Source organism: Arvicola amphibius, chromosome 5 (assembly GCF_903992535.2).
Source record: "Arvicola amphibius chromosome 5, mArvAmp1.2, whole genome shotgun sequence".
Taxonomy (NCBI): Eukaryota; Metazoa; Chordata; class Mammalia; order Rodentia; family Cricetidae; genus Arvicola; species Arvicola amphibius.
This window is the reverse complement of record NC_052051.1, coordinates 84,224,080-84,242,256: the sequence shown is the minus strand read 5'-3', so window position 1 is coordinate 84,242,256 and position 18,177 is coordinate 84,224,080. Positions and strand designations below refer to the sequence as shown.

General features: G+C 51.1%; 1 protein-coding gene across 2 annotated transcripts; it reads left to right on the top strand.

The window, feature by feature from the left end:
* Positions 1-276: 276 nt before the first annotated feature.
* Spi1 (Spi-1 proto-oncogene) lies at positions 277-17,841 on the top strand. Of its 2 annotated transcripts, none has more exons than XM_038330466.1 (5): positions 277-555; positions 2,905-3,004; positions 15,283-15,470; positions 16,312-16,477; positions 17,155-17,841. In XM_038330466.1, the coding sequence occupies exons 1-5, from the start codon at positions 511-513 to the stop codon at positions 17,472-17,474; spliced, it is 819 nt and encodes a 272-aa protein (XP_038186394.1). In that variant the 5' UTR covers positions 277-510; the 3' UTR covers positions 17,475-17,841. The 2 variants fall into 2 exon arrangements, with proteins under 2 accessions (XP_038186394.1, XP_038186395.1); XM_038330467.1 differs by having other exon boundaries at positions 279-555; positions 2,908-3,004.
* Positions 17,842-18,177: the final 336 nt, after the last annotated feature.

Genomic DNA, 18,177 nt, shown 5'->3' with positions numbered 1-18,177 from the left:
CTGTCACTATTTTGACCCCAAAGAGATGATTCGCCACGATAGGAGTCTGAGAGTTTGGTAATATGGGTTTGGAAGAATAGTGGACACCCTTAGAAGGTCTAGCGACCGGGCAACAGAGGCCTTTCTCCCTCCCAGTCCCAGTTTCCTCAGGCAGGGGGCCGGCCTGGCCCCATAGCCTCCCAGGGCAGCCCTTTGAGCACCACCTGCCCCAGCCGGCCAGAGACTTCCTGTAGCGCAAGAGATTTATGCAAACGGGCTGGGGCGGTGATGTCACCCCAAGGGGACTATCTCCCAGTGGCAGGCCCTTCGATAAAATCAGGAACTTGTGCTGGCCCTGCAATGTCAAGGGAGGGGGCTCACCCAGGGCTCCTGTAGCTCAGGGGGCAGGCCTGAGCCCTGCGTCTGACCCACGAGCGAGCGTCCAGCCCCCCGACGGGGCACCCGGTCCTGAGGGGATCTGCACTGATCTCCACCGAGGCAGGGGATCTGACCAACTTGGAGCTCAGCTGGATGTTACAGGCGTGCAAAATGGAAGGGTTTCCCCTCGTCCCCCCTGTGAGTACTGGGGCTTCACTACCTGCCCTACCTTGGGCCCTGGGATGTGTGAACATCTGCCCCCTAACCCACCAGCCCACCGGCTGCCCTCCGGCTCCCTATCTGTGGGAAGTCGGTGTTTCCTCCCCGAAGCTGCTGGCCTGAGACCCAGAGAGGGGCCATTGGCTTCCTTAGAGCATGCCCTGGCGGGCTGAGGGTTGCCGGCTGGCCCCATGGTGGGGCTGTGATCGGTGGGGCCTGAATAGCTATTTATAGGTGGGGCTCAGTAGTAGGCCAAGCTCTAGGACAGCGTACTGGGCTGAAGGCGGTGAGGGCGGCTACTGAGAGGCCATGGACGAAGAGATCTGGACTGGCCTAGCGGCCACCGGGATTCCAACCCATGACCTGTGGGCCCCTGAGACAAAAGCTGGTGGAACTCTGGGTCACCCATGGGTCCCCAACATCCAGTTTGTGGCCTGGCATAGTGGAATGGCTGTTGATTCAAGTGTTTGGGCTTTGGGCCTACTTGGACCTGAGAGTCTAGGGCAGTGGCCAAGCCTGGTTTGAGGTCTTGGGGTCAGGCTGGGCAAGAGTAGAGCATAGAGTCAAGACATGGCAGTTAGATTTGTGGCTAGGGCTGAGCTCAGTAAGAAATCGGGTAAAGGATGGGTCTGGCGACGAGAATGGGACCAGATTGGCGCTGGAACAGGAGGACCTGGATTGAGCATTTGAGTGGATTTCTGGTGGAACAAGGACAGGGACACAAGCATTGGGCAGATCTCACTGTTCCCCCTGTGTTCAGTGACAGTGGCCGCCTTAAGCAGATGGCAGTCCAGGGTCCCTTGGAGAGGACCCTCTGGCTTCCTCCTACCCTTGGAGGTGTTGGGACGGTGAGAAAGGGCTGAGCAGAGAAAGGCTTGCCCACCTGACTCAGCTTTCCCCTAACAGATCTCTCTTCTATCCCACCCTGCCTTAGAGCCCTAGGCCTGACATCATAGCCAACGTCCTGCACAGGGGCAGGCCCAGCGTGCTGCCTGGAAACCCAGGGAAAGGGGCAGCTCTGGCCTCCTCAGGGCCGGTTGGACCTCACGGTCCTCACCCTCATCTTGAGCTCCTTCTCTCAGCTGGGATGGAGAAGGTGCTGGGCAAGCGCAGGAGATAGAGGAGGTTGTCCCAGAGAGGGTCTACTCTCCTCAAGCAAAGCCACTATCCCTGACCCTTGACCTCTCCTTCCTGAACGGCAGGCAGATGTGGGCAAGGGGCAGCCCCCGAGCTCCTATGCCAGTTCCTCAGCCCCTCTCTCCAGTCCCAGAGGTCATTCCAAGTGTCTCTAGAGCGGTGGGCTCCCAAGTAGGCCTGGCCCACCATGCCAGCCCTGAGGGCCACAGTACTATTGTGCAATCCAGGGCACACTCTGCGGGGGTGGGGAGAAGCCCGAGGACTGTTGGGAAGGCTCTGGTATATATGTCCCTGTGCCCAAGCAAGTGAGAGAGGTGGGGAAAGGAGATGGAGGAGGCAGAGGGAGAAGAGAGGGAAGAGAAGATAGAGGAGAGAGGGAGGAAAGACAGGAAGGGGAGGACAGGAAGGAGGGAAGAGAGGGGGAGAAAGTAGCAGGGGCAGGGAGTCTTCCATCAAAATTACTGAGGGAGAAGGGATAGTCAAGGCCCTCTGTCCCTTGGCTCCCCAAACCTGCCCGGGTGACCTTTGTACAAATAATCATCAGCATGACAGTCATCCTGACCATCCTGTGCCTGCCTAGGGCTGGGCTGATGGAGGCTAACAGGGAGGGAGGAGTGGGCTGGGCAGACTGCAGCAGAGGGACAGCGTCGTGTGGGAGAGTGCAGGTGGAGACAGTCTGTGTGAGCGAACTGATGGCTGGAATGTGATGTGAGCTTGTGTGTCGGTCTGTACGGATGCCTGCAGGGCTGAGTGCGCAGTGGTGTGACTGGTCCAGAGAGCAGACGCAAAGACTTGTGTGAGATGTCAGTACGCCTGTGGACAGGTGGGAGTGAGTCCCCAGAGGAGTCTGGGTATAAGTGTGTCACAGGGAGTCCTTGTACATTTGGAGGAAGGTGCAGTATGTCCCCACAGGCTGGGCAGTGTTAGGGGGCTATGGAGAATGAGCAGAACAGAGGATGGGGCTTCACCCTCTTCTCAACCCTGGTCCTCCTGACCTCTCACTTCTCTGCCCCACCACCCTTTCCTGAACCTCCCACCATTGCCTCACCCCTGCCTCCTTGGGCACTCTGGATTCTAAGTATAGGTTGGGCTGCTCCAGGTGCCTCAGGGAAGGTTGCCGGCCTCACGCTTAGCTGAAAATCTTTCTGGAGTCTCCTCAACAGTTCAGGCTCTGATCCCTTCCTCTCTCAGCAGCCGTCGGACGAACTGGTTACTTACGATTCTGAACTATACTCACGCCAAACACAAGACTACTATGCCTTTATTGGCAGCGATGGAGACAGCCATAGCGGTGAGTACATTGTCCACCTGACCTTATCACAGCCTGGACTGGGCCTGGGTGCTCAGCATGCCCAGGGGCTGGAGAGAGACAAAGACCCCTAAGGCTCCTTGAGAATAAGATGAAGGTGCTATCTCATCCCTGTCTCCCACAACTTCTGTCCCAATCCTATCTTTGAGCATCTTCCCTGTGTCAAGGGCAAATTTAGTTTCTCATTTACCTTGTCTGATCCTTGGGGCTTTTTAAAAAATAGGTTATTTTCATACAATATATTCTAATTGTGGTTTCCCCTTCCTTAACCCTCCCCACCTCCCTACCATCCAAATCTGTACCTTCTTTCTCTCTCTCATTAGAAAACAAATAGGCATTCAAAAAATAAAATAAAGCCTGGCAATGGTGGCACACGCCTTTAATCCCAGCACTCGGGAGGCAGAGGCAGGTGGATCTCTGTGAGTTTGAGGCCAGCCTGGTCTACAAGAGCTAGTTCCAGGACAGACCCCAAAGCTACAGAGAAACCCTGTCTCGAAAAAACCAAAAACCAAAACCAAAACCAAAAACAGAAAAAGAAAAACCAAACCAAACCCAAAACAAACAAACAAACAGAGACAAACACAGAAGTCCCATAAAAACATAAAACTAGAAGACTAGGAGGTTAAAAAAAAAAAGTGTTCAGACAAAGCACGGTGAGACAAAACCCTGAGGAGACACCACTGAGTTTGTTTTGGGTTGGCCATCTCCTGCTGGGCAGGGTACCTGCCCTGAGTGTGGCTCATATACCTAGTGAGGCTCCACTGGAGAAAGCTAAGTTTCCCTTTGTGAGCTGTTATTAACTGGAGAAAGCTTCTGGGTTGGGGTGGGGTCTTAGGTCCACTTCCCCTCCATCACTGGGACCCCGTCTCCTTGGGGACCTTTTAACAAGTGAGATAGGTAGGGAGATTGGGTGAGCTGACTAGGCCAGTGGATGCTGGTCAGGCAGTCAGCCCAACCCCACGCCTGCTGCTTTTTCCTGACCACTCATTCCACCGCTTCCTCTCTTCTCTGTCACTCGCTCACATCACATTCCAGCCATCAGTTCGCTCACACAGACTGTCTCCACCTGCACTCTCCCACACGACGCTGTCCCTCTGCTGCAGTCTGCCCAGCCCACTCCTCCCTCCCTGTTAGCCTCCATCAGCCCAGCCCTAGGCAGGCACAGGATGGTCAGGATGACTGTCATGCTGATGATTATTTGTACAAAGGTCACCCGAGCAGGTTTGGGGAGCCAAGGGACAAGGGCCTTTTTTTTTTTTTTTTTTTTTTAAGACAGGGTTTCTCTGTAGCTTTAGAGCCTGTAGAGCCTGTCCGGGAACTAGCTCTTGTAGCCCAGGCTGGTTTCAAACTCACAGAGATCCGCCTGCCTCTGCCTCACAAGTGTTGGGATTAAAAGCGTGCGCCACCACCGCCCTATTCATTTATTATGTATACAATGTTATGTCTGCATGTGTCCCCGCCGGCCAGAAGTTGGCACCAGATCTTATTACAGGTGGTTGTGAGCCACCATGTGGTTGCTGGGAATTGAACTCAGGACCTCTGGAAGAGCAGTCAGTGCTCTGAACTGCTGAGCCATCTCTCCAGCCGCACAGAGGGCCTTGATCATCCAAAACTCCCTTCAGTGAGCCTCCCAGCCTTACTGTGTAGCCGGTGGCCATTCACACTTGCCACTACTGAGATTTGGGGCTCAGTAATTCTGTTTGTAAGAGGCTTAGCAACATTTTTATCTCTTCTGCTAGATGCCAGACCATGAGAACCAATCTCTCCAGACCCCCGCTGTGCATAGGGAAAGTCTCTAATCATCCCTTGTAGAGTAGACACCAAGGCCCCAGTCCGTTGGAGGTAGGGAGGAGGCCTGGCCCCAACTCTCCACCCAAACCCAGCCTTGCTCTGCAGCAAGTTATGGGGAAAGGGGTCTACCTCTTAGGGACTGGACCCTGGGCAAGGAGACCCCAGGTTACCAGAGATGAATCTTGAGTTCTAAGAAGTATAGTCATGTTGTTCCAGACTGGACTGGATTTCCCCAGGAGGCCTTCACCTGGGGACTCAAGGTCAGAGAAATGCTGAGGGCCACAGCTGGAGGAGGCCTAAGATCTGACAGCCACACCCAAGGCTGTCACACAGGGCATTTTCATTTGGACGCCAAACCGTGAGAACACCTTTTTCTGGCGTTCAGCATGAAATCTTCCTGGAGGTGTACCCTAGGGGGAGGTATATCAACTTCAAGGCACAGTTCTAGAAAGGCTTTTAAACACCCTCTTTTGTTCTTCAATGTATTCAAAGTGTCTAAGAAAGACGCATTCTGGGGTGAAATCCAGATAACACAGGCTCTTTCTTTTCCTACCTTATCCCCAGTTGTTCCCCTCTCCCAGATAAGAGCCAGGTCTGAGTAACACTGACACCACATCCACCCTCCAGCGCTCAGCAAGGTCCCTGTGGGCTTGAGGAGGGCGCCCCCTGGAGGTCCTGGACTGGCAAGCACAGCAGGGCTCTGAGTCCCTTTCTCATCAGGGCAGCTTCTCCTCGGCCTAATCCCATGTTCAGGTCACTGGGTTTGGAGGCATTTCCGTCAAGTCTTTGACCACTTACGTTTTGCTGCCCAAATATCTAGAAAGCAAATGGGTCTGGGGTCGGGACGATGGAGTGAGCTTCACAGGAAGCCCGGGTTTTTCTGACTCAGCGTCCCAATGAGTTCTTTGTATCTGGGGCAGGGCATTAGGAACGACTCTTGGTTGTCATTATGGACTTCTACTTAAGGCACGAGCCCAGAATTCCTTCAGAGTCTCCTCTAGTGTCACCTCTGCCATCACTGCCCTCTGAGTACTGGTGCTGTCCCTAATAGTTACTGGAAATTACTATTCGAAGGCTAAAGAATCCTTCACATCCTTCCGCTGCCTTCTGTGCCCACACGTAAGGAAGTGATGTCAGTGGGAAGACGTGGGTGGACATGGCTTCAGTCCCGACTCCACTGATGCTGCAGGACAGCAAGAGAACCTCTGAGTGCCTCTTCCTTGTCTGCAAGGCTGAAATAATTGGAAGCACCTTGGAGCTGGAATAGCCCATGAGGTGGCACATGTCCTCTATGAGGCTGTGTGTACCATGCTGAGAACTGGACTGGGGGAGGCTCAGTAGATGTTAGCATGGCTGTACCCCAAGCAAGCAGCTAGGCCCTCAGTGGTTCTCACCTTCCTAATGCTGTGACCTTTATACAGTTCCTCATGTTGTGGTGACCCCCTTGACCATGAAATGATTTTGTTGCTACTTCACAACTGTAATTTTGATACTGTCATGAATTGTAATGTAAGTACCTGATATAAATGATATCTGGTATTTGCTTCCCAAAGGGGTCACGACCCACAAGCTGAGAACTACTGAGCTGGGGGACTGGGAACAGGACAGAGGTCTCTGTGACAGGTCAACTAGACCATTGTTTACTGGCCTGAATGACAGCCACCCACCCACCCATCTGCTCCTTCTCTCATCCACCCACCCTACCCCATCCATTCTTCCAGATACTTCCTTCTCAGTTTACATTTCTCCTTATCCACTCCTCAGTGGGCAGAAGCCCTGCTTACATAAAAGGTCAGAGAAGCCTTGGAGAGGGTGACGGCTGGGCTGAAATTTGAATGAAGAGCAGGGACTGTGCATGTGGGGTGGATGGGGACAGAGAATGACAAATTCAAGAGCAAGAAGCCTTCAGCAGAGGACAAAGTGAATTCCAAGTGACAGGGCTTGAAGGCCATGGAGGATTACTAGTTGTATCCTGGTCTTCACTCTTGCTAGGTCAACCTCCACCAGGAGTTCTCAACAGGGAATTACATGATCTGAATAACCGTATGTGTGGTGTGAATATAAATACACTTCTATTTTTATATTTATTTTGTGTGCATATGTGTGTATTTGTAGGTCAGAGAACAACTTGTTGGAGCCATCCTGCCAGCCTTAAATACATTTTAAATACTTTATTTTTAACCATTAACATGATAAGACCTCAGGGGCTGCAGAGGTGGTCCAGCAGCTATGAGCACTGGTTGCTCCCACATGGAGGCTCACACCTGTTAGTAACTCATGAGCACCACATATGCACATGGTGTATTGACATGCACTCATGCACATAAAATAAATATAGCTAAATCTTAAAACAACAAGTTCTCAGTGCCACAGTGTAAGAAATACAACATAGCAAGCAAAGCCTTCTCTCTCCCATCTCCCCACTGCTGATGGCACTGTCTATTTTGCAGAAACTTTGTGGTGCATCTGTCTTCCTGTGAGTCTGACACCACCGGTATGTCTAGTCAGCTTGCTCTGGAGAACGCCTATCCTTCCTTCGGAGCACAGGGATTTCAGGGGGCTGCCACTTCCACTAGAATTTATATGGGTATTAGGAGTTGAATCAGCGTGCCATGGTTGGGCGCCCACGGCTTTACCCACTGAGCAATCTCCCAGTTCCATAGACATTGAATTTTGCTTAGAGCCTTAGCTGTTGAGCAGAGATGGATCAGCTTGGTCTTCCAGTTTGAGACGTGTAACACGCGCAAGCAGGCTCTGAAGAGGAACTTTCTCGTGTGTTGGCTTTAGAGGAACATTTGGCTGCAGCCATTCACATTGCAGGCTCACATTTCTGTAGGCTTCCCACATGGTAATCCATTTGAACAAAAGTGCCCATCATTATGATCACGTGACTATGACATGTGGCCGAGCCACAGCCGTCCTCTGATTGCTGGCTTTACCTTTTCCCCGTGCTCCTCAGGATACTGTTGTGAGCCCAGATGGCTATGTCTGTGTCTAAGCCGGTCCATAATGACACTCACTTTTCAAGACTATTGTAAGGACAGAGTGAGCCACCATATGCACAAAGCCCAGGACAGGCCTGATGGCAGGTGTACGTCTCACAGCTCCAGAGAGGCCATGAGGGAGGCCAGGCTGAGCGATTGTGTTGCCTCTCTCCCTGTCTGTTCCATGCTCTCACCTGGTAAGCAGCAGTTTGGCTATATCAAACTTCAGGGTGAAAAAAAAATTTTTTTTCTGTTAGAAATTTGAAAACATTTCTCTTCCGGTTACTACAGTTTTTCTTATGATGTCTGGCACCATTCCATGGGGTCCTCTTTTTCATGCTCTAGCTTTGTTTGTTTTTGTTTTTCAAGACACTGTTTCTTAGATTTATTTATTATGTATACAACATTCTGCCTCCATGTATGCCCGCACATCAGAAGAGGGCACCAGATCTCATTACAGATGGTTGTGAGCCACCATGTGGTTGCTGGGAATTGAACTCAGGACCTTTGGAAGAGCAGCCAGTGCTCTTAACCTCTGAGTCATCTCTCCAGTCCTCAAGACAGGGTTTCTCTGTATATCTCTGGCTGGCCTGGTACTTGCTCTGTAGACCAGGCTGGTTTTGAACTCAGAGATCCACCTACCTCTGCCTCCTGAGTGTTGGGATTAATGGTGTGTGCTACCATGCCCAGCTATAATCTAGATTTTTATTTTATTTTATTTTTCTACAGTTTTGTCTCTCTGAAAGTCCTTTTTTCTTCTCCCCTTCTCCTTTTACCTCCCTCCATCCCTTTCCTCACCTCTTCTTTCTCTCTTCCTTGGATCTCACCATATCCTCAGGCTAACCTCACATCAGTCACCCCCACCCCCTGCCATAGTTCCCAGGAGGTAGAAGGGGAGGCGTGCACCACCACACTCAACAATTTAAAATGGTCCCACTGACTTCTGGGTAGGCAGCAGATGGAAGGGAGACAAGGAAGGGATCTGGGTGAAAGGCACTTAGAAAAGCAGGCATTGCTCTCGCATCTTCCTGATGCAAGACACAGTGGAGGCTCGGGCTAGTGGCAATAGAGACAAAAGGAATAGACATTAGGCTGGGGAGATGGCTTGGTAGGCAAGACTGCTTGCTATGCAAGCATAAGGACCTGAACTGTAATCCCCAGTCCCTACATAAAAAGCCAGGCATAGCTACCAATGACTGTAACTCTAGCAATGGGGTCAGAGCCTGAGAGCGTCCTGGCCAACCAGCCTAGTCAAAATGGGTGGATGGGAGAGTCAGTGAGAGATTCTCTTTCTCTTTCTTTTTCACTCCTTCTCCTCCTTCTCCTTCTTCTACTGAGGTAGAGTTTCACTATATAGCCTTGGCTCATTGTGTAGACCAGGCTGGTCTTGCACTCACAGAGATCTGCCTGCTTCCTCTTAAGTGTTAGGATTAAAAGTGTGCACCACCACGTCCAGGGAGAGACTCTGCTTCAAAGGAAAAACAGGTGTAGAGTGATAGAAAAAGACCCTTGAAGACCTCCGGCTTCTGCATGTGCACACTCATCTGCACACACACACACACACGCACACACACATACACTGAAACAAACAAAAGGGTTAGACATATTCAGGAGAGGTTTTGCAGGTATGACAAGTATACAGATAGTATAAAATTTACCATCCTAATCTTTTAAAATTATATCTATCTATCTATCTATCTATCATCTATCTATCTATCATCTATCTATCTATCATCTATTTACCTACCTAGCACATGTGTGTGAACATGCATGTGCCACAGCATGTAGGTCAGAATCAGTTCTCTTCCTTCATCATGTAGGTCCTGGGTATCAAACTCAGGTAGTCAGCTTGGTGGCAAGTGCCATTGTCAAGTCACCATCCGAATCATTCGAGAGCATAAATGGGTGCTAATAAAATGCATTCACAAAGGCTGGGCAGCTGGACACAGTGGTTCATGCCTGTAGTTCCGGCACCCAAAAGACCAAAGACAGAGGTTCGGGAGCTCAGGGTCAACGTCTATGTTAGTCCTGCCTCGAACAAAACAAAACAAAAAATATTCACATTGTTATGTATCCATACCATTATCTTTTGAACGCATTTTGCCAAACTGAAGCCGTGTGCCCGTTAAACACCTCCCATCCCCAATCTGTCAGCCTTCCTTCCTTCCTTTTCTTTTTGTTTCCATTTGGATTTTCAAGATGGAGTTCTCTGTGTAGCTCTGGCTGTTCTAGTACTTGCTCTGTAACTCAGAGATCTCCCTGCCTCTGCCTCCCTAGTGCTGGGATTAAAGGCCTGTGCCACCACTGCTCTGTTTCCTATCTCTATGAATTTTATGACTTTAGTGACTCTAAGTGAAATCACACGCTGCAGCTTTCCTTTTATAATGAACTTATGATGACTGCCAGGACGCCCTCAGGAGTCACCCATGTTGTAGCACATACCAGAATTTCTCTCTTTTTAAAGGCTGAAACAATCCCACTGCATGAGTGCAGTACATTTTGGAAGTCAGCTGTGCCCACCACCCAGACCACTACATTTTGCTTAATGGCTCATCTGTCATGGATGCGTCTCTTGTTTCTACTTTCTGGCTATGATGAATAACACTGCTATGACCATACGTTTAGACCATGATTAGGACTCTGACATATTCATCTGGATGCACAATCACTGCGTCCTATGACAGCTCTTTCTTTAGTGTATGTATGTATGCTTTATTTTTGAGACAGGGTCTCATTTTGTAGCCCTGCTGACTTGGATCACCATGTCGACCTGGCTGGGCTCGATCCACCTTCTTCTGCGCTGTCACCTCAGGCTGCTTCATTGTTTTCAGTTGTGTGTAGTAGGCGTGTGTGTATGCGTCTGAATGTGAGCACATGCGTGTGAGTGCGTGTCCCTGGAGGTGTCAAAGGCATCGAATCCCCTGGAGCTGGAGTTACCGGCTCGGGTCCTCTGGAAGAGCAGTGGGTGCTCCTAACCGCTGAGCCATCTCCCGAGTGCCCCTTTTTCTCTGAGGAACTTGCCCTGTTTTCATAATGGCGGCGGCAGCTTTACAATCCCAGCTACAATGCACAGCAGCCGTGTTCTTAGCGGCACTTGTCACTTCCTGTTGCTACTGTTGGTGGGGCCGGAGTTATCCACACAGCCCTCTAACCAACCACTCCCATCCTTCCCTCCACCCCACCCCTTCCACTCACCTCCCATTCGCTTTTCCATCTAATAAATACATCAAGGCTAGATGCTGTGGGGTGAATAGGATGCAGGAGCTGCCAGATTAATCTTTGTATCAGGGGAATAATTAAAAACGCCAATAACCAGGATACATAATAGCGAGAAACAGGCTCATGAGGCTTCTGCTCTCTGGGCCTCCAAATCTACAGGCTGGCAGTGGGTCACTGCTTTCTTGATTTCTCACCTGCGATTTTTGTTGTTTTGCGTTTTTTGAAACATGGTTTCATGTAGCTTAGGCCAGCCTTGAACTTCCTACAGAGCTCAGGCAGGCTTTGATGGTCTCTTTCATAAAGATTTGTTTTTATTTTTTGTAATTCTGTGGAGACGCATGTGTGTGCAGGTGTCCTTAGAGGCCAGGAGTGTTAGATCCCTGGGAACTCAAGTCATAGGTTGTTCTGAGCTGCCTGACATGGTGCCGGGAACTGAACTCAGGACCTTTGAAAGAGAGTGGGCGCTCTTAACCTCTGAGCCATCTCTCCAGTTCCTGGTCTTCTGTTCTGAGAGTACTTTGGCTCTTCTGAGGACAGCCCTGGTTTCAGGCTAGGATCTCTGTTCTGAGGGAGAATAAGCTCAGCTAAGTGACTCTTTGACAGGGTTTCTCTGTGTAATAGCTCTGGCTATCCTGGAACTTGCTTTGTAGAACAGGCTGCCCTCAAACTCGTAGAGATCCACCTGTCTTTGCCGCCTGAGTGCTGGGATTAAAGGCGTGCGCCACCACTGCCCGGCTTTACCATAGGTCTTACTTAAAGCCAACAATACTACATCAATAACCTGGGGGTCACCCCAGAGCTGGCACAGTTTAGTAAGAATTCAACCTCTGGAGATACGTAAAGGTGGGTTTGGGTCATGACACTGCACTACCAGTGGCTACTGAGACAGAGGACTTAACCTTTGAGTCACAGCTTTCTTAACTGTCAAAAGGAAGGACCTACTCTAGCCTCTGCCACCTTAGAGTACGGGTTAAAGAGTTCAAATGAGTTACAGTCTTGGCATGAAGTTAGCATCAGCAATCCTATCAAGCACTGAGAGCTTCGGCATGGCGGAGCAGTCACCAGATACGCAAAGGACTTGATGGCAGTCTCTGAAGAACTGAGAGTCTGCTAACAAGGTCTTTGGCAGCTCCAGACAGAAGGCAAAATGGCACAATAAAGGATAGAACAAAGCTGAGCACCACTCTCACGGAGAGCTGTCCAAGGCAGGTGTGGTGGCTCAGGCTTCAGACATAGGAGGATCAACGCAGACTCTGAGGCTAGCCTGTGCGAATTGTCTAGAGCCAAGTATGATGATTCAAATCTGAAATAAAGTAAGAGGATCACCATAAATTAAAGGCTATCCTTTAAATTAGTAACTTCTGGGCTAGCCTGGGCTATAAAAAGAGACACAAGAAATGAGGTTAAGAAGGCCAGAAACCTTTGTTCTCTGAATGATTGCTTGAACATTTTCTCTAGGACCTCATATTTGGAATGAGTTTGCCTACCAGACTGTTGGTTACATAATTGCTTGGGCACCCAAATCAAGGGGAAAGGTGAGGTTTTGAAACGCTGTAGCTCAGGGAGTCCCGGCCGTCGCCTTGAGGAGACTGAGAACAGGGAATGGCTCACCTTCTTCCTGCAGTAAGCATTCACACTCCTGTTATCCACAGAAGCTTTGGCTTCAAATAGCACAGTGAGCTAGCAGGGGTGTGGTGTGGCTGGAAAGAGAGGCCAGAAGCCTTCCAGCCCACAACTAGAGCAAACACTCGGGGTTCCATCCCTGCGGCCCGGATGGGCTGGGAGACGGGCAGGGAAAGGTCGGTGGCAATGGCCAGGAAGGTGCTGATCCACCCAAGAGGACTTGCAACCCAAGTCCCAGAGCCCTTCTCTGTCCTTTCGGGTTTAGTGACCTTTGTTTTCTGTCTTGGGTCTTGAACCAGGACTTTGTGTGTGGCAGGCAGTGCCCACCAGTGTTATATAACCCTAGCCTTTTTTGTTTTGAGATAAGATCTTGCTTTTTGGCCAAGATGGCCTCAAACTTTAAAAACTATTTTGTCATTTTTTTATTTATGTCTCTATGCTCTGTCTCTGGTGTGTGTGTGTGTGTGTGTGTGTGTGTGTGTGTGTGTGTGTGTGTGTGTGTGTCAAGTCATGCTTTAGGAATCCAGAAGAGGCTGTTGAGGAGCTTGTGAGTTGTCATGTGGGCCCTGGGAGCTCAACTCCCCATTCTCTGAAAGAGTAGCACTCAGGCCTCAGACATGACCTGGAACTCGGCATGCAGATGAAAGTGGTCTTGAACTCACAGAGGTCAGTCTGCCTCTGCCTCAGGAGTACTGGGATCAAAGGCGTGTGCCACTACGCCCAGCTTGCCTTTGGTCTTCTTTCCTCTACTTTCTGATATTCAGATTACAGATGTGCTAGCACGGGCTCTTTAGAATAGAGCGTGACGAGAGTGGAGGCTCCTCCTTTGTGCCAGGATTTATTCTAAGCTCTCCACGGGCATCAGATAACTCATTCATCCATAACTCACAGTATATGGATAAGATGGCTATAAATTATTAGCCCCATTCAGATGAGGAAACTGAGGCCCACCCAGGCAGCAGGGTTTGAATGCAGTCCCAAGGCATGTGTTTTTCTTCTCTGTGTCACAGCCTCCTAGAGGTGGGTCCCTGCTGCCTAACTCAGAAGAGTCACACAGGAACAAGGTCTTAGTAACGACCTCTTAAGTGGGAAATGACCTCTTAAGAGGTTCAGTGAAAAAAAAAAAAACTCTAGGGTCACAGCACAGCACTACTGGCCTGGATGAGAAAAAGCCAGGTTTGTAATCCTGAACCCCCAAAGGGTAAGTCTGAATGGTCACAGTTCAGACTCAGCTTGAGTGACACCCTGTCTCAAAAACAAAACAAAACAAAAACAAACAAGACCAAGAAGGATGGGTGAAATAGCTCAGCAGGTAAAGGCACTCACTGCTCCCAACTTGAGTTTGATTCTTGGGACCCCTGTGGTGGAAGGAGGGAGCCAACTCCTGAAAGCTGTCCTCTGACCTCCCTCCACACAGCCACAACGTGTTTGCTCCCCAAATAAATGATGCAATTAAAAAAAGAGTCCTGTGATACCCAGGACATAGCTGGAAAGCATGTCATTTTTTAGGGGATGTGTGAATAAGGATGTATTTGTGAGAGAGAAGAAGATGAAGGCATGCACATGCACATGCCCTGGGTATTGGTGGACACGCCCTGGCCCAGCACCTTCCACCTCCTTCTTTAGGTCACATAAGGAAATCCCTCTCTTCACACCATAACCATATTCTCATTTTCTTCTTTTTTTTTAAGATTTTATTTATTTATTATGTGTTCAGTGTTCTGCCTGCATGTATCCCTGCAGGTCAGAAGAGGGCACCAGATCTCATTACAGATGGTTGTGAACACATGTGGTTGCTGGGAATTGAACTCAGGACCTTTGGAAGAGCAGGCAAAGCTCTTAACCACTGAGCCATCTCTCCAGCCCTTCTTTCTTCTTCTTAAACTTATTTTTTATGTATGTCTGTGCACGTGTGACAGCATGTATGTGGAAGTCTGAGGACAGCTTCAGGAGCTGGCTAGTCCATGCTGCTACAGGCACCAGACACCCACAGGGGCTTTCTGGGGAAATCTGTCCCTTTGGTCTCCCAGGAACCTGGGTGTGGCTTTACAGAAGCAGCACCCATAGGTTTGGGCAAACTCTCGCCGTGAGAAATGTCAGCCCTGTGACTTTGCAGTCACACTCTGATCATGTGACAAGGACCAATGCTTGTGACTCTAGGTAGTCTGGAGTCTGGAAGGTCACAGAGGCAGGAAAAGGAGCTGGCTTTTCCAAGGCCTGCTCTAGGTCTAGAAGCCCTTGTGAATGTGAGCTCATTTGTATTCTCCCAATAACAATGCCACCTATTTTATAGGAGGCTCCACCGAGGCCAGAGAGTCACACAACCAATACATAGCAAAGCCAGGATTCAGACTCAGGCTCATAAGCCTGTGCGTCCAGTCCCAGGATAAAATGGCTGCTGAGAACAACACCAGGCATGACTGGAGACCCAGGCCCAGGCTCCGACGCTGTTGAGGACTTTAATCTCGGCATGTTCTAGGAAACCACTCTAAGCCTGAGTCCTTGTTATAAAGTAACAGTGTAGCACATGAAATTATAGGAGCTGATTAATGTAAATGTTTGACTCAGCCTGAATGATTACTTTGTGTTATTGTGTCCTGCCCTGGCACCCTGGCTCACCCTCCTCCCTGGCTGTCCCCACAGATCATTACTGGGATTTCCCCACACACCATGTACACAGTGAATTCGAGAGCTTCCCTGAGAATCACTTCACGGAGCTGCAGAGTGTACAGGCTCCACAGCTGCAGCAGCTCTACCGTCACATGGAGCTGGAGCAGATGCACGTCCTCGATACCCCCATGGCACCACCCCATGCCAGCCTCAGCCACCAGGTGCGTGCTGCTGGCTGCCCTCTGTCCCCTGGACCTCCAGGCCTGTGGTGAGGCATGGAAGCATAGCAGGAAGCGGACACAGGCTCTTACTCAATGCGGCTTCCTGCTCCCCAGAGCCAATGGCAGCTGGTACCCCAACGGCTCTGCTGACTTCCTGATTGACCTTATGAGCCCACACCTTTATCTCACAGAGGATGGACAGACCTCATATGACCTGCTAGTCCTCAGCCATCCTTTCCAGCCCATCCCTGTTTGTGGGCCCTTAGGGTCCATGTAGCCAGCGTCTGAGTCACTGAATCACTGGATCAGCCTCTGCTGATCCCATGGCTCCTCACTGATCTTTGTGACTCACTGACCTCCACTGCCCTCTCATTAACTCACCACCCCCTTATTAAGTCCCGCTCACTTTTTTTTCTTCTTCTTCAAGACAGGGTTTCTCTGTGTAGCCCTGGCTGTCCTGGAACTCACTCTGTAGACCAGGCTGGTTTCGAACTCACAGAGATCCACCCACCTCTGCCTCCTGAGTTCTGGGATTAAAGGCATGGAGCTCCACCACCCGGCCCGAATCACTTCCTTATAACCAAGCCACTGCTCCCTGCACCCCCCTCCATTCCTAGTCCACTGCCAGGCCAGATGGCCGCAATGAGAAGGGTGGTAGGCTCAGTAACTAGCAAACCATTGCACCATGGCCACATCCCTGACCTCTAGTGTTCCCTTCTCAGTCTTCTTGGCCCTGCTGACCACTCCCCAGCACTCCTGCTCCCACTCAGCTGACCCCTGTTGCAGCCCTGGGCTACCCCTTACTGACTTTCGGCCCTTCCTCCCTCCCTTCCCTTTGCAGGTTTCCTACGTGCCCCGGATGTGCTTCCCTTACCAGTCCTTGTCCCCAGCCCGCCAGCAGAGCTCAGATGAGGAGGAGGGTGAGAGGCAGAGCCCCCCATTGGAGGTGTCCGATGGGGAGGCTGATGGTTTGGAACCTGGGCCAGGTCTTCTGCATGGGGAGACAGGTAGGATCTGCCCTCTAATCCAGCCCATCCTAGCTGCATTTACAACCCTTGTAAATCCTAGCTAAGGCCAACCGGCCCAGTAGCTGTGTCTCAGAGCTGAGTGTGTGAGTGTGTGTGTGTGTGTGTGTGTGTGTGTGATTCTCCACTGTGTAAGACTCTAAGTCTGTGTTGTGAGTAAACAGGCATCTCCTGAAGTGTGTGAAGGTTTGTGTGTGTGAAGGTATGTGAGCGTGTGAATGGGAGACTATATGCGTGTGTGTGAAGGCCTGATGTGTCCAGGCCTGTGAGTGTGGGGCTTGTGAGCATGTGACTGTGACGGTCTGAGTGTGTGACTACTTGTGCATCTGTGAGGGCCTATGATTGTGTGAAGGCCTGAGGGTGTGTGTAAGGTCCTGTGAGTGTGTGAGGCCTATGGGGGGGCTATGAGCGTGTGGTGGACTGTGAGTGTGTGAGGTATCGGGTGTGTGTTTGTGAATGTGTGAGTGCCTGTATGTGAGGGCGTGAGGATAGGCATGTGGAAGTGTGAGAGTAGATGTAGATGCATGGATGGATACATGTGATGTGTAGGTACGACATGTGTGTGTGTGCACCTACCACAGTCAGGAGCAGCTGCTGGGACAGTTCCCGGAAAGTCCTTGTGTCCCGGCCGCACCCGCCTGATTGCCCCTCTCCCACAGGCAGCAAGAAGAAGATTCGCCTGTACCAGTTCCTGCTCGACCTGCTGCGCAGCGGCGACATGAAGGACAGCATCTGGTGGGTGGACAAGGACAAGGGCACCTTCCAGTTCTCATCCAAGCACAAGGAGGCGCTGGCGCACCGCTGGGGCATCCAGAAGGGCAACCGCAAGAAGATGACCTACCAGAAGATGGCGCGCGCGCTGCGCAACTACGGCAAGACCGGCGAAGTGAAGAAAGTCAAGAAGAAGCTCACCTACCAGTTCAGCGGCGAGGTGCTGGGCCGCGGAGGCCTGGCCGAGCGGCGCCTCCCGCCGCACTGATCGCCCGCAGAGCCCGCCAGGCCCCCCGGCCCCCGCCGGCCACAGCATTAACCCCTCGCCGGGCCCGGACACAGGGAGGACATTCCCAGGGCCGAGGCAGGACTAGGGGCCCGGCCTCGCCCTCCCACGCCCGGCCTGGCCCGTCCCGCCCCGCTTCGCCTCCCACCAGGACTCTAGCCCGGCCCAATGGCCGCCTGGGCCTCGAACCCCACCCGAGGGTCAGCCTGGCTTCATGGCCACGGTGCTTCCTTGGGAGTCTGGCGTCGGTACATCTTTGTATATTGAATGCTCTTTTTAAGGCTCTTCCTCCCCCCACCTCCCCCACCCATTAGCCTACCAAAGACAAGTAAAATTATTCTCAGCTATTCTCCCAGCGCAGAGTCTCATTCAAGAGTTTGTGTGTGCCGGGCGCAGGGTGCGCTCCCTGTGCACAGATGTCTTTCTTGTTTCTCCAGAGGACCTGTATCCAAAGCTGCACTCTGGAGACATAGTGACCATGGACGCACATAAGGAAATAAGTCCTGGGCTGTTAACCAGGGGCAGGGATCATATTGAAAGACGCTCTGCGCCGGGGAGGCTTAAGTCTTAGTGATCTCAGTGAGCCGTGATCCGAAAGTGCAGGTGCTGGTGACTATGGCGCTAACACAGCTGTTCCGACCCTTGAGCATCTGTCAGCTCTGAGGAGGGGAGACCACAAAGCATT

Excerpts from the sequence above, each read along its gene's own strand:
- Spi1 (XM_038330466.1), top strand. The coding sequence starts at position 511 with ATGTTACAGGCGTGCAAAATGGAAGGGTTTCCCCTCGTCCCCCCT. Across the intron at positions 556-2,904 it reads GGTTTCCCCTCGTCCCCCCT|CAGCCGTCGGACGAACTGGT; the intron begins GTGAGTACTGGG and ends TTCCTCTCTCAG. Across the intron at positions 3,005-15,282 it reads CGATGGAGACAGCCATAGCG|ATCATTACTGGGATTTCCCC; the intron begins GTGAGTACATTG and ends CTGTCCCCACAG.